The sequence below is a fragment of the Lagopus leucura genome, unplaced genomic scaffold (genome assembly GCF_019238085.1).
Source record: "Lagopus leucura isolate 7727_CA_CO unplaced genomic scaffold, USGS_WTPT01 Super-Scaffold_741, whole genome shotgun sequence".
Classification (NCBI taxonomy): Eukaryota; Metazoa; Chordata; class Aves; order Galliformes; family Phasianidae; genus Lagopus; species Lagopus leucura.
In genome coordinates, this window is record NW_024962256.1 from 6,917,893 (window position 1) to 6,932,592 (window position 14,700).

General features: G+C 39.0%; 1 protein-coding gene and 2 non-coding genes across 3 annotated transcripts in view; all 3 read right to left on the reverse strand.

Moving 5' to 3' along the window:
* Positions 1–14,700, reverse strand: part of EIF3A (eukaryotic translation initiation factor 3 subunit A) — a 29,677-nt gene that overhangs the window by 8,213 nt on the left and 6,764 nt on the right. The window contains exons 5-17 of the mRNA XM_042863653.1: positions 13,935–14,134; positions 12,807–13,015; positions 11,143–11,314; positions 10,527–10,631; positions 9,809–9,907; positions 9,031–9,147; positions 8,238–8,423; positions 5,046–5,393; positions 4,414–4,518; positions 2,778–2,891; positions 2,375–2,497; positions 1,157–1,310; positions 499–683 (exon numbers count right to left, since the gene is read on the reverse strand). Of these exons, the coding sequence (XP_042719587.1) occupies positions 499–683; positions 1,157–1,310; positions 2,375–2,497; positions 2,778–2,891; positions 4,414–4,518; positions 5,046–5,393; positions 8,238–8,423; positions 9,031–9,147; positions 9,809–9,907; positions 10,527–10,631; positions 11,143–11,314; positions 12,807–13,015; positions 13,935–14,134 (2,117 nt within the window). The remainder of the gene's footprint in view (positions 1–498; positions 684–1,156; positions 1,311–2,374; positions 2,498–2,777; positions 2,892–4,413; positions 4,519–5,045; positions 5,394–8,237; positions 8,424–9,030; positions 9,148–9,808; positions 9,908–10,526; positions 10,632–11,142; positions 11,315–12,806; positions 13,016–13,934; positions 14,135–14,700) is intronic.
* On the reverse strand, positions 9,337–9,469 carry LOC122175919. The gene has a single exon (XR_006177570.1). It is a non-coding gene; the product is annotated as a small nucleolar RNA SNORA19 (small nucleolar RNA).
* On the reverse strand, positions 10,090–10,213 carry LOC122175920. Its single transcript, XR_006177571.1, has one exon. It is a non-coding gene; the product is annotated as a small nucleolar RNA SNORA19 (small nucleolar RNA).

Here is a 14,700-nt window from a genome sequence, read left to right on the forward strand (position 1 = left end):
ATAAGTTTTGCTTTGTTTCCTGATGGGTTGGTACAATGATATTCCCCAATACCTACAGCTGCCAAAAGGAAGCTACACACACCTCGTTTTCACTTCACTGCGTAATTCTTATACAATAGAAAGCCAGACTTTTATGTTTAGACTGGAATTTTCCTCCAATAGCTACTCTGATCTGTGACTTGCTGAGTCATTACACATGCTCCAAACATAGCCCTCCTGTTTTGTGTTAATTTATATTCAATATTCCTTTTAATCTTTATTCATTTAGTTTCTGAACAGCCTGGTGACCTTTGCTCAACTTTACAACAAAACTACAGATTGAAGCTCCTGATAGAGAGCTGAAAATAAGTGACATTAGTAATTCAACTATTAAATTAGACACACTATTACTGAATGATTTAAACCACTTATTTTACCATCAATTGTCAACTTTTTCCAAATAATCTACAGAAATAAAAGCAGACAAGAAGAAAATCAAACCTGTAAGTCTTTACCAACCTTTCTTGAAAATGGATCATCCAGACCTCTCCGTTCTTCTTCTCTACGACGCTCTCTTTCTTCTATCTCCATTTCTCTTTGACGTTTCTTCTTCTCTAGCTCTTCCAGCTTCTTGACACGCTCCTGGTATTCCCGCTGCTCCTGCTCACGTTTCTCACGCTCGATGCGCTCCTTCTCCTCACGCTCTGCAGAGTTGAGTAAATAAATAGAACACATTCACAATTACACTACTTTGTTGTACACAGAGAGGATGTACAGAAATACAGTCCTCCTCCTTTGGCTCCTTATATATATATATATCCATCCAACTAAGCGTTTCACTGAACATGCTTAACCACAGAATAGGTTTTCTGGAAGCATTCTAATTCCAAAGTAATAGGAAAAGAATCTTTGACACATTCATTAACCTGACACCTTGAACAAAAGCTGCTAGCTAAGATGAGGAGAAAGTATGTATGTGCCAGTCAAAACATCAATATACATCAAGTATAGTAGAGGATTTCCTTTTTAGAAAAGTTCAAAGACAAGATCAGCTAGTAGTGCTGTAAGTATGATACTAAGGACTTCTGTATTATTCTTCTTTCTTTTAATATTGCATGATTAAGAACTCAGATACAGAAACACTTCATCCAAGCAGCAATCACATTCTCAGTTATACCTTTAAGCAGTTGTTCTTCTCGTAACCTTTGCTCCTCCTCCTCCTTCTCTCTGTAATAAGTAATGCGTCTTTCTTCTTTGCGTTGCTTCTTGCGTTCCTCCAAACGGTTGCGCCTCTCTTCTGCTAACCTTTCCTGGAACTGCTTGAGTTTATCCTGAAATACAAAAAAACACACTTGAATCTACCAGAACTTAAACATTAAAGAGCTGAACACAAACACAAGTTGGTAAATAAAGCTGCGGAGAAACACCAACCAACAGCACTACATTAAATTTGCTCAGCTAAAAATCAACTATGTTTCTGTTTACCATTTTAACCTTCTTCTGCAGCACATTTGATAGAAGTGAATATACTCCTAAGACACACAGCAATCACAATTTTAGTCCTCTATTTGCTGCTTCTGGAACGTAAATTACCTAGCTGCTGACTTCCCTAAACTAACCATACTTATAGCAGAGAATCCGGCAGTTTTTTCCCTGACCTCTTGGTCTAACTTGTTATCAAATTTGGCAAACAAAATGCAACTTGCAGCACCAAATACTATCAAAGTAATTTCCAGATTCAAAGGAAAAGATAATAAACAGACAAGTATTTCTGTGTATTTCTACATATTTCATCAGATTTCTCAGCTTAAGGATTATTTTCAATATCGTACTCATAGAATGGACCGGGTTGAGAAGGACCACAATGACCATCTGGTTCCAACCCCCTGCTGTGTGCAGGGTCACCAACCACCAGACCAGGCTGCCCAGAGCCACATCCAGCCTGGCCTTGAATGCCTCCAGGGATGGGGCATCCACAACCTCCTTGGGCAACCTGTTCCAATGCCTCACCACCCTGCGTGAAAAACTTCCTCCTAATATCTAACCTAAACCTCCCTGTCTCAATTTAATATATGCCATCATCACAGCAAATTCAAGTATTTCTAAAGATACAGCTGGCTTCTCATATGCTACAATGATCTCTTATTAATCGTATTAAAGAAAAAGGTATTTTCAGGTGCTTATTTTCCATAAGCTGTTACAGAAGTTGACAAAAATTTTAAGTGGTAATACCCAGGAATGGCTGCAGGAATATCTCCTTTTAATCAAAGCAGTAAATAAATGATCTCATCATTTTGTAGATTCTAATTTGCAATTTTCAGGAAGAATCACCGAGCCACGAGTTGACTTCCTTACTTCACAGAAATATTCTATTTCAATATCATCTCTCGCGTACCTCATAAACCGTCCGCCGCAATGCTTTGAGTCTGGCTTCAAATAAATCTCTGTCCTCCAACATCCTCGAGAGCCTGTTCTTATGCTCAAGTGCTTTCTCACGCTCCAGCTGCAAAGTAGTGATCTAAAGAGATAATATAAAAAATAACATCAAAGAAAAGCTCACTGCATATTTGCATTTGTTCTACTCAGCTGCTACTCAAATTACATCTTCTTTCAGATCCAGGTCAAAAGATATTGCTGTGTAACTGCACAATAAAAATAGAAAGTTTAAACAATTTTTCAGACCCATTTTTTCCCTTCTTTTCCCAAGTGAAGCCAGGGGAAGAAAAAAAAAACCAGTGCAAAACTGCTATTTTTCATTCACAGCTGACGGATTTTATCACCCGAATAGAAGTTCTTACCCTCTCCTCCTCCTGCTGCTCCCACAGCTCCATATCACGCACTCTTTGCTCCTCGTAGGCAGTTTTTATTAAAGGAATTTCTTCTAAGCGCTTTGCTCGTTCAAAATAGTCGATCTAAATAAAGACAACACAACCTCAGAATGTTGTAATGCAAAGACCAAATGTGGAACACACACTCTTCAACATCTCCAGAAGAAATCCCAATTTCTCCAATATAGGTATCATTATCATATAGCCATGTGGATCAAAGCCCCACCTAAACAAACACCTGACTCTATCATCAGCACCTAAGCGCATTCCAAGCAAAGGGCACAGTCCATGCTTTTCCTAACAGTCTCCCATCATCAACAACTCTCAGCTCCAAGGATTTCCTGAGACAATTTTTTCCCTTCCATTCAGCAGGCAGTACATTTCTCCTCTTGTCCTGTTGAACTCAAAGAAGCTTTTTATACACAGCATACTTTGGAAAGAAATCCTTGCATCGACAGCTCACAGAATGAAGGCCCCACCTGTACCTACACACAGGCAGTCTGCTACTATATGCTTTCTCCAGAAATCTTTGAGACATAGTGGTACTAATTTACAAAGTCATTTCTCAGGCAGAAGCCAATCCATACCATTAACAACGCCTGCTTTTCTCATCTCAAATTTCCACTTCACCTACACTCTTCCTGAGATAAAGGGACTGGAACTGGACACGATACTTGAGATGCACAACCAAGATTTCTCTACTGACAGCTGATGTTCAGTCTGGAGACAATCATTTAAGATGTAAAGCTAAAGATGGGTTGATTTTATTTCCTACTTTTCCAACACAAAATACATCTAAACTGAACTTCAGTTAAAGACTTAGTTTCATGCCATAACTGCTAAGCTTTCTTTAAAGCCTTTGGTGAAGAACTCTGTAAATAGGTTTTTTTGAGTTGCACTTAACTTCCCTGGGAGCCCGTTCTAGTGCTTGACCGCCTTCTCAATGAAGAATCTTTTCTCAATATGCAACCTGATCTTCCCCGATGAAGCTATAACACTGCCTTGCACCCCCTCACTAGTGTCCAGAAAGCACAGCTTCTCTCTCTCTGCTCCCCCTCATGAGAAAGCACTTGCAACTTTCAAACACCATGTTGGCTTTAAGAGAACGGAATTGTCAATGGGATCACATAAACTCTGTTTCGGTCTTGAAAACACATGGCGACTTTCATTTACTCTGACAGCACATTCCCCACATTTGCAGTCATGCGAGTTTCAGGCAGACTGTCTTCAACACCCTAGATGAATTCTAGCAATGGAATTTCTGCTTCAGTGAGAACTAATACAATTAATTAATTTAGGTCCTCTAAAGGCCTCCCCTTCTCTGAGCATTTAATTTTCTCTGAAGATGTTTTCAAGTACAAGTCTTCCCAACTAAGACCCATTTCGCACATAGCTTAAGAGCCCAGTTTCAAATTAACTCGAATAATTACAATAGATTTGTCCATCAACACTAGTAACTCAGTTGGTTTATCATGCCTTCACCTTCTTTTGCTAGCTTTATACATAACATTTTGAATATCCATATATTTTATATCAGAATACACAATTCACAACCACCAACATAAGTGCTGTATAGACATGGCTTAGCACCCTTATTACTTTGTACCTTTTTCTCCTGATTCTTCAGTCGTTCCTGAAGTTCCTTCTTCTCTTTCTCCAGCTGTTCCACTTGTTTAGCCATGATGAAGTCCGGATCCAATTCTTCGAGATCCTGCAGCCAAGTACAGTTATCAGTACAGCATGAAGCAAGCAGTATTTCTGTCACAAATGTGAATTTGTTCAGTTAAGTGTCTGCAGTCCTCCCATAACTTTTAAACAAATTTGCTTCAGAAGCATTCTCAGCTTCTTTTCCCCTCTCTCGTGACATCTGGGGTAATTTGCATTTTATTTTTAAAGCTCTCTAAAACATTTGTATACTGATTCTTGATTGAGACATGGTTCAAGTACAACAAAATGGAAGCTGAATATCTTCCACAGATCAGATGCTGTTTGAGAAACCAGGGGCTTAAAATAACAGCTGGACTTTACTCCAGTTAAAACAGATCCCATCCAAATTCACTATTAGAGCTTACTTACACCATAGAGCAAACTAATATTAAGTGCCAAACTGGCAGTCTCATTTCTAAGAGATTGTTTATAAGACCAGTCACAGTACAAAACCAGTAAAGAACAAGAAATTCAGGCAGCCTATCAGTACAATTTTAAAAGCACAAAACGCTTCAATAGCAAGCTTCCTACCTCGATATCGATGTCTTTAAATGCTTTGGCTCCCAGTTCAGTCTTCTTAATCTGCTCCAGGCGCTCACGAACAGTCTTCTTCTTGATCTGTTCATGCTCCTGCAGGATACGTTCCTTTTCTCTTTCCTTTGCCTCCTGGCGCAGCCTCTCTTCCTCAGCTTTACGGACTTTCTGGAGCTCTGCTTCACGCTGCTCCAGTTCCTCTTTTTCACGCTGAATGTTCAGACTTTCAAGGCGCTCTTTTCTCTCTTCTATAGTTTGACGGCGTGCAAGAATACGCTGATGTTCCTTCCTTGAATTCTTTAAGAAGGCAGTGACTGCTAGCTGATGCTGTTCTTCCTTCTCTTGCTGGATGTAAATTAAGAATAAGACAATGATGTATGTAGCATCTCTTCAAAAAGGCAGAAAACGTAGCAGTTGCTTCTCAATGAAATCTCAGAACTAGTTTTATTTCCCTAATTTGCCAGTTGGATGGAAATACAACCATAATGCTAAATCTAATTACGCATAACGGCCCGGGTTGGAAGGGACCTCAAGGATCATGAATCTCCAACCCCCCTGCCACATGCAGGGCCACCAACCTCCACATGTAATACCAGACCAGGCTGCCCAGGGCCCCATCCAACCTGGCCTTGAACACCTCCAGGGATGGACGGGGCATCCACAACCTCTGGGCAGCTGTTCCAGCACCTCACCACTCTCGCAGTAAAGACAGCAATCACGCTATCCACGTGGCATACAAGGCAGAGTCAATTCAACAGAACCACGTGCAAATGGAGCTAAAAGTTGCTTATATAAACAGTATTTTGCAGCACATCTATTTTAGGTATGGTATTTTCATAATTTGTCCAAAAATACTGCACACAGATGTCAGTGATAATTAGGAGTCTATATCTAAGAGTTATTTAGGGAAGCAATATTGTTCCTCTCTACACATTAGCAAGGACAGCAATACATGTATTGTATTTCAACAAAGCTCCCTTGTTTTTAATGTTGAGGGTTTTTTTTAAACATTCAAATGTAAAACAGAAGTATCAGAATTGACACAAAGTACTGTCTTATGAGGAAAAAAAAATCCGAATCAAGTCCTTTTGACTAAATTATAAGAAGCACTCAATTGCATGTACACTGCTCCTTAAGCATCCTCCTGGCCATCCCACAAACTCTCCTCCAGAGTATTTATATGGCTCTTTGTAGAGATGCTCACTCTACATGTGAAGTATGGCTGTGCCAGCTGAGGGAGCTGCCCATTTTAATCACTGCAGGAAGCAGCCAAGGACTGCAGCCTAATGACTCACAGCAAGCACTCAGTCATGCTGCTCATGAAATGTGAGAGAGCTCTGAGGTATTTTTAGCAATCTGCCACTTTCAGAGCATTAAACAAAAACATTGGAACATCCATATTTTGTTGCACTTAAAAACAGGTGAGGGTGCCAGAAAGTCAACAACGAAAAACTTGAGGTTTTGTAATAAAGTTGAAAATAAATTGTATCTTTCTAAACACTTTAAAGAGTGAGAGGTTTTTTATGTGAATAGCAAAGAAAAAGTGATACCCCTTTGTTCCACAGCTTCCCTAACCCCAGAGGTCAGTATTAAACCTGATCATGTACTCAAATTTTACAAGCATAATTACTAGTATTTATGTCTTATTCAGATAATTAAACTGACGTCATGACTACCTGTCATTTCCATCTGTAAATGTACAAATAAAGCTTTTTTTTTTTTCCTCTAAACCAACAACTTATCTGAATAAATCCTTTCCTATGGGAAAACTTACATGGAAATAAGCACTATTAAATAGCTACTATATGTTCAAGCTAACACAAGTAAGCTAGTATTAAGTGTCATGATACAGCCCTACTTTGTGCAGTTATTTTAGGAACATAACTTCTTATTTCCAATTTGGACAAAGCATTTAGTAGGAACATCTTGCCCTCAGTCTTTTTCTCAAAATGGAAAAGTTCAACATATTGGCTACAAAAATCTTTCTTTCTTAAGCACACAGCACACTTAAATTTACCACTTTTTTTGAAGAAGTGAAGTTCTAAACTTGCCACAACCAAAGCATGCAGGAAATCCCACAGCGTGATTTACACCTTGCTCCTACAGGGCTCTGGAGAACCTGAAATGCGAGCTCATCAGGTTGGCTGACCTTGGAGTCATATGAGAGCGATTGCCAGTGAGAGACAAGTCAGTTCTTCAGTTGTGGGATCTTTTGTTCGTGCCTTTAGATTCCACTACAAGTCACATTACAGGTTCCACTTTTGCCAGAAAGAATAAAGAAAGCAGGCTCTTGCATTTTCAAAAATGCATGCAAAATTTCAAACAAGTCTTAGCTCTGTGGATTCATCTATGGCTAAATTATTATATGGCATATTCTAAACTTGATATAATCAGCCATTTAAAATGCTTTCCATTTGGTGTACATCTTGACATTATTTTTGTTATGATCAAACACTGACAAGCTGGGTGCATTTAGGAATGATTTGTTCTTCTTCACAAGCACAAATATACTTGAGTAAGAAAAACAAGTCTGGAAGAAAAAAAAAGGAAAAGACATCTAACTTCAGAACACATTAATTAAAATATAAACTGCTAAAAAATATCAAGTTCTTAGCTTTAGTTTCTACTTAAAGTGCAGGAATATAAAGAGGTCATTATAACTGACAAGCTGTATCAGAGGGCATTGCAACACTTTGAAAAATGGAGCAACACACATCTGAAGATACACCAGAATACACAATACTAGCCCACAGCACCAGCCCTGTCCCCTGGGATCTTTGCAGTGCCACATTAACCATCAGATCAGCCATCGGCGACTTGTTGGTGTGATATTCAAGTACCAGGTCACAAATTCAAACGAGCTCATTTTGCCAAACCAAAAGCTGTAGAGCTATTAGAACAGGTCAGTACGCAACAGAAGGATACTCTGTCCTTAACAGATGTCCTTAACAGCCTTAATGTTACCATTCATTTGTGTATATTAGCACCTCAACACATTGTTTCTGAGGAAAAGGGACAACAGCACTGGCAGCATGGTACTGAAAGCAGTTCATTGGAAAGAGCAGCTTATCAGACAAGCAAGAACTAACACGGGGCTGTGTAAGTGCAACCATTAAACCATACAAAACACAACGTTTAGGAGAAACGTTAGGATTTGTCAGCATTTTCAGAAAATGTACAATGACTTACCAGTAAGTGAGGGGGCTTAATGACTGCAAGAGCTTTGGCCAGAGCCGAGGACATAGCAGTCAACTGATTTCTGATTTGCTCAGAAGGCATGCTTTGTAGCTGAGGGCCCAGAGGAGCATCTTCTCTAGTACTATAGTTCAAATCTGAGCCAAAACTCAGTGTTCGGGTTGTGTGGTCAAGGCGAACCTTTGCAAAAAAAAAAGGAAGAAAAAAAGAGGGGGGAGATTGTACTATTAATTGCTCTTCAATGATTTCTGTGCTGCTGCACTCATGGCCAATGCAAGTCAACAAGAGCTCTAAGTAAGAATTAAAAAGAAAAAGAGCACTGGATAGAATCTTGCTTTATTTCCATGTTCTATTTAAAAACAGTCACCGTAAGATGCTGAACTTTCAAAGATTCTCTTTCTCCACTTTGGTGAAACAGGAAATAAGAATCTCTTGAAACAAGATAGGTTCAATTCGTCTGTCTGCAGAAGTGATGTTATATGGAATGAATTAGCTTAAGATAAAACCCAAACGGACAATCTGAACAAAAAACTACTGGCATCTCTTCACCAATTTAAAACATTCAACTACAGGTTGTCATTCATTCGATACAGACAACCTGACCAGCAGGGCAATCTTCAAGAGCAACTGTCAGCTTTTCATGTCGCCACTTCCATTTTCATTCCAGTTTACCTCCATCTAACAGAACCAACTACCTTCCTTGTGTTCGATGCCCACCACCTCCTTTTCATCCAGTGTAATACCCACAAATTCATACATCATTTCAGTGTCTTTTGACAGCACTTACTTGTAAGTCACAATGTCTGGCTGCATCCACAATGCTCCGTTCCAGCTGGAAAGCATCAACAAAAGGAACCAGGGTAGCCAGGCGAGAAAATTCAATGCTTTGATAGATCTGGGCCACCTTCACATGAAAACAAACATGAGGTATTTTTCCTCATTAAACAGAGACAGAAATAAAAGCTGGTAACCTATTAAATCATCAATAAATTCAGGTATGGGTATTAATACAATTGTAAATATTCCTTCAGGATTTTATTTCTGTACTGAATCCAAATGTAAGCTAAGAATAAATGTCATTACTAAATGGCTTCTTTGTATGAAGGAGACTGGCAGCAGTAACTACGTACAGCTAAGCTGCTAATTAGCCTTCACATATTTCTTTAGCACATCAGAAATAACGCTGCTCATCACTTGCAATGAAAGCAGGTCAATGAAATGTGCGTTTTACAAAACGTTTATGAAAAAAAGCCAACACCCAAATGTTATTCCATAAGATTTTAAGACACAGTGAATTACCTGAAATAAAACTTCATAGACTCCACACAAAGAAAATCCAGGCAAAAAATTGCACCACTGTATTCAACCACCATTAAGTACAGTTAAGTTGGCTGTACCTAAATGATGTACAAACTTGCAGGTATGGGTCATACACTGGAAAAAGTATTCCAAAATCATAATGGCCTTCTAGTTAATAGAAAAAAATTACTTCAGCATAGTTTCCAGACTGATGCTCTTCCAAAGCATTGCATCTACTTACAAACACACATTTTCCTTATTCATACCTGCTGCAAAAGGCGAAGAATGGTATTGTTTTGCAGGTGAGGAACATACAGCTGCAGCTCCGGTTCCTTCTCAGCTTGGTCTTTCACCCAGTTCAGTACCTATCAAAATTCTGAAAAGTTACTTTATCTGCATCAACCCTTAAAACCTCAACATTAAAGTACTAAGTATGACCCTGAAATACTTTTGGCTTACAGCTCAGGAAAGAATAGCACTTCTGTTCAGATACTCTGTTTTACCGAAGTCAATCTTCTGGTCAGAACACCAGAAGATTACTAACACTTTTTGTATGAAGGTGACTGACAGTACTGGCAACATTAACCACACTGCTAATTTACCTTCAAGTTCTTTTTAGCACTTCAAATATCTTTGTTCCCACTACTAGAGAAAAAGAATGTGATGTGCTTCTTTCATTGCAGAATTTACACTAACACAGTCAAAGGGATCTCACACAATTCTACGTCCCAGTACATTACATTTAAACAGTAAGAACAGATCACGGTATGTTTTTCCCCTTCCCATAGTCCACTTGCAGGCACACCTTTTCTCACTCCTTCATTTTTAAACAAAGTTAAGTTAAAGTTTGTTTTTTAAACAAAAGCTTAGCATCATTTCCATCCACAAGACCTCCCAAAGCATTTCAGAAAGTGCATCTTTGCAGAGCACCCTGCAGATGTGAATGAATTTTTTCCACTATCTGGATGAAAATACAAAACCCACCTTGCTGACACGGCTACATAACTTGAGTGGGTGGAAGTCAACTTCAAGCCAATTGTAGAGTTCTTTCACTTCTGGAACAACATACTGCACTACGTTGAACCTCACCTACAACAAACAATAACCAAAATATCTTAAAATAAATACAATATTAACAAATAGTAATGCTTTAAGCATTTTACACTCCCAAAGCTAAATAGGTATCACACGTACCTTTTAATACAGTTTGATTCTTCTTAAAATAAAACACTCTTAGTTACAGTGACAGTAACTGCACATAACATCAATTAATCATACTGAAAGATGAAAAAGTAGACAAAAACCATACCAACAAGATAAGTATCTAGACTGCAGTGCTATCCTCAACATATTCATCATTTCTAAGACACAAAGACCTACAGTCCCACTACAAGGATGTACGCTCACATCCAAACTGAAAACAGCCCCTCTTGTGAACCTGAAATGTTAGCAGTATGATATCAGTAATACTACTAATCATAAAGCTGTTCTCATTTTGTAACTGTCATCCCTTAGCTAAGTGCAGCACTTCTGGGATGAAAACTGATCAAGAAGAGGACTTGAGAATTTAAGAGCTCCTCATACAAGCACGATGACGTACCATGTCATTAATTAGACTACCACGGGTAGGAGGGGCCTGCAGACCCAACAGAGTTGCCAGACGTCGCTGTTTTTCCACAATGATGCCATCCATATCCAGGAGGCGAGCGATATCAGTTCTCTCAGGAGTAATAGGAATTGAGAGCGTGGCCAAAAGGACTCGAGTAGACATCCTGTTGACAAAGCATGACCACGAGGGATGAGCTGACAGAGAACACTATTTATTTCATTTTCACATACATGCCAATCCACAAATAGGGATGAGCAGCATTCCTATTGTCAAACTATAAAAAATACCAGTAATAACAGGAAAGACAACAGCTGTGCAGTAAGGATACAGCATGCACTGCTCTTCGGTAATCAGAGGAAAGATTCTGATAACACGTTTTCATTATGTGTACATGTGGGTATACACACACACACACACACACACACACACAGAGAACAAACAAATCATCTCTGTAAATATCACAATAATGAAAATAGCAGAAAGCAGCATATTTTCAATCTTATTTTACTCTGAATCCATACAAGTAATTCTGATTGTCACGGATTTTAACATTTATTGCTAAATATACCTATATACCTTTTGATGTTAAATGCAAGTAACACCAAACATTTAAATTTGACCTCAGTACCCAGATAAGCAGGAATATAAAAATCTCATACAGTATTTATTCCCACCATCTATATAGGCCTGTAAACGAGCTTCAGAGTTTCATACAGCCAATGATTCTGCATGCCTCAAAACCCAAGCCAGATATCATATTATCAGCAGAGAATTAATGGTTGTTTGGTGTCATGGTTTTATGTTTTTGTTTTTTCGGCTTTCAGTATTCCACATCAAAACATCACGTAGTGTATGGGGTATTAAAGTGTTAATGCCCCAATCCCAGGTACCTATCCCTGTACATGACAGAAGTCACGGGATCTGGCCCTTCTGGGGCGGGGGGGAGGAGCTCTCTTGCTGCCTTGCAGTGGGTGCTGGAGGTGCTTTCCTGGCTGTTCCAAGCTTTTCAGGTTTGACTCGGTCCCAGGAACTCTCTCTCTCATCTTGTCTGATAAGTCTCAATTTCAATTAAATTGTATTATATTGTGTTATCTTGTATTCTAATATCATAGTAAAATAAGTTTTATTCCATAGATTGTTGCTGGTGCTCTTCTCCTCCCTTCCTTCCTTCTCATTTTGTGGGACTCTGGTGGGGGGGGGAGTGCAGAGGCCTACTGCCCCCCTGTCACAGGCATAGACTGATCTAGTCAATTCGGTGACATTTGGCTACTCACACTTGCATATACAAAGGAAAAGTTCATGCTGGCAGTAAGGAAATCTTGTGAAGTTAATTATCACCACTCAGAACCAAAAATGAAAGCAAAAACCAGATACTTCTTAATTTATTTAGATTCCCAGTCAGTAACAAAGAAGGAAGCTTAAATAAGGTGACCTGACATTCACATAACTTACTTTACTGTAGCTCTGTACAAAATCCTCTCTCTTTTTACAAAATCTCTTTCTCTTTTGGAGCAACAGTCAGTGCTGGCCACTTTAAGCAAAGCTGCTCACAGCCATGCTTGCCATCTCCTTCTTTTGGGATATAATTTAGTTTATTTTTGACCATCTGAAGTTCAGAAATGGAATGTAAGATCACATTAAATATCTCTCCCCACCTCTGCATCTCCTCTTGCGTCAGATTCTTTCGCATTTCTCTCGATAAGTGATAAAGTCGGTGAAGTGTAGATGCGTGAAAAAGAGCATTTCCTGATTTCCAGAAGACAGTCGAAACTTTGTGATAGTAATTTGCCATCAGCTGTGGTTTGGGTGGTTTCTTAGACAGCGCAAAAAGCCCATGAATATCCTCCACTGCTTTGAAAGCTTCCTGAAAAAATAATTACGCTACTTTTAGAAGTTTTCTTTCCCAACTCCACCCAAGCAAGGGAAGAAATAAACCATCACTGATGGCTATAAGGCTATAATTCATCCCACTGAAATCTGTGATCTCCAGTTTTGACACTTAGATGTAATTAAATCTTTCTTAATAAAGAAATTATTTGGACATCCTGCACATCCACCACCTCTATATGCAAGCATCTGGTAATTAAAGGTCATTTAATTTGAGTTATTTATTTATTTATTCCAATTTTTAATCTACAAACCAAGGAAAAGAAACCGAACAGTGCTCCTATTTTTACCATTCTATCAATTGGATCATTTACTCTTTTTACCTTTTTTCATATGAATCATGCTTGTTGATTACAACAGGTAAAGCTTTCCTAAAATTAAGAAATCTGTATAAAGATACATATGTGCAAACATACTCCTGCAAATACCTTATATATAGTTACTTCCATACCTAAGAGGAATCAGCATAAAAGAGCATACTCCAAATTCAGACATACAACACCTCCATCTCTTTAAGAAATTTAACATTACTAAGATCCCAAAAGCAAAGCACCTCTCTGAACGACTTGCTTTGAAAATGCCCTCACTGGCCAGATACTAACAGACTTCAGACAGGAAGTTTTGTGGCCCCAGCCTAACTACAAGGTTTAACATTTACCAATCACTTCCCATTGATGTAGCTCAGGAGAACGCAACACATAAGAGAGGAAGATGTCAGCCTACTTCTTACTTTCAAAACTCTAAGGGACTACAACCATTTCACCAGTAACTACTGCCAGCAGAAGCTTGGTTTGAAATGCTACACAAAAACAGCAATTCCAGGGACATCAGATAAAGCATTCAGTACACACGTGGGAAGGCAGCAGACTACAGCGTGACTACAGGAAGCTGCATACCTGCCACAGCTCCATGCTAATAGCACTGTCAAGCTGCACGAGCCTGGTCTCCAGGTGCATTGACTGGCTGTCAGGATTGTTGAGGTTGATTGCTGTGCTTTGGTTATGATGACGCTGGATCTGCCCCAGATGCATTCGCAGGTTATCACAGAGTTTACGGAACTCCGCTTTGCGCGTGTACTGCAGGCAGAACTTGAAAGCTGCACAAATGGAGAATAGAAACAAGACTGTTAACTGGTGGTGATTTGGTTGTAGTCCTAAATGGGGGCCAAATATGTACAGTGATGCATTTAAAGAATCTTCATTTGCAGTCCACAGACATATCGAACACGACATAATCTAAGGGCACGCATAACGAATCAGGATCAGTGCAAAGCACTACCATCTTGACCTCAAAAAAAAATTAAGATGCTTCTACATAATGAAGCTCAAGGAATAAAGGGGATACTTCTAGAACATTGTAATTTAAGGAGCGATTCTAGTTTTTATTTTATGTGCAAATAAACTCTGTGAATGGCATGAGTTGAAGCTCTGCCTCTGTAAAACATGGGAAAAAAATCCAAGGCATCTGAAATGGTGAAGTTAAATTAAGCTTTCAAAAAGCTGGAGATAACAGGAAAACTTGTCTCTGATCCTCCAGTTCCTCTCAAGCATCAGCTTGAGTGCAGAGCTCAAAACCCAACAGCCTCTTTCTTAAAGAGCAGAGTCCCAAGTTATATAATACAATGTTTTGCACTCATTTTTCACTTTTTAAGAAATCATCCAT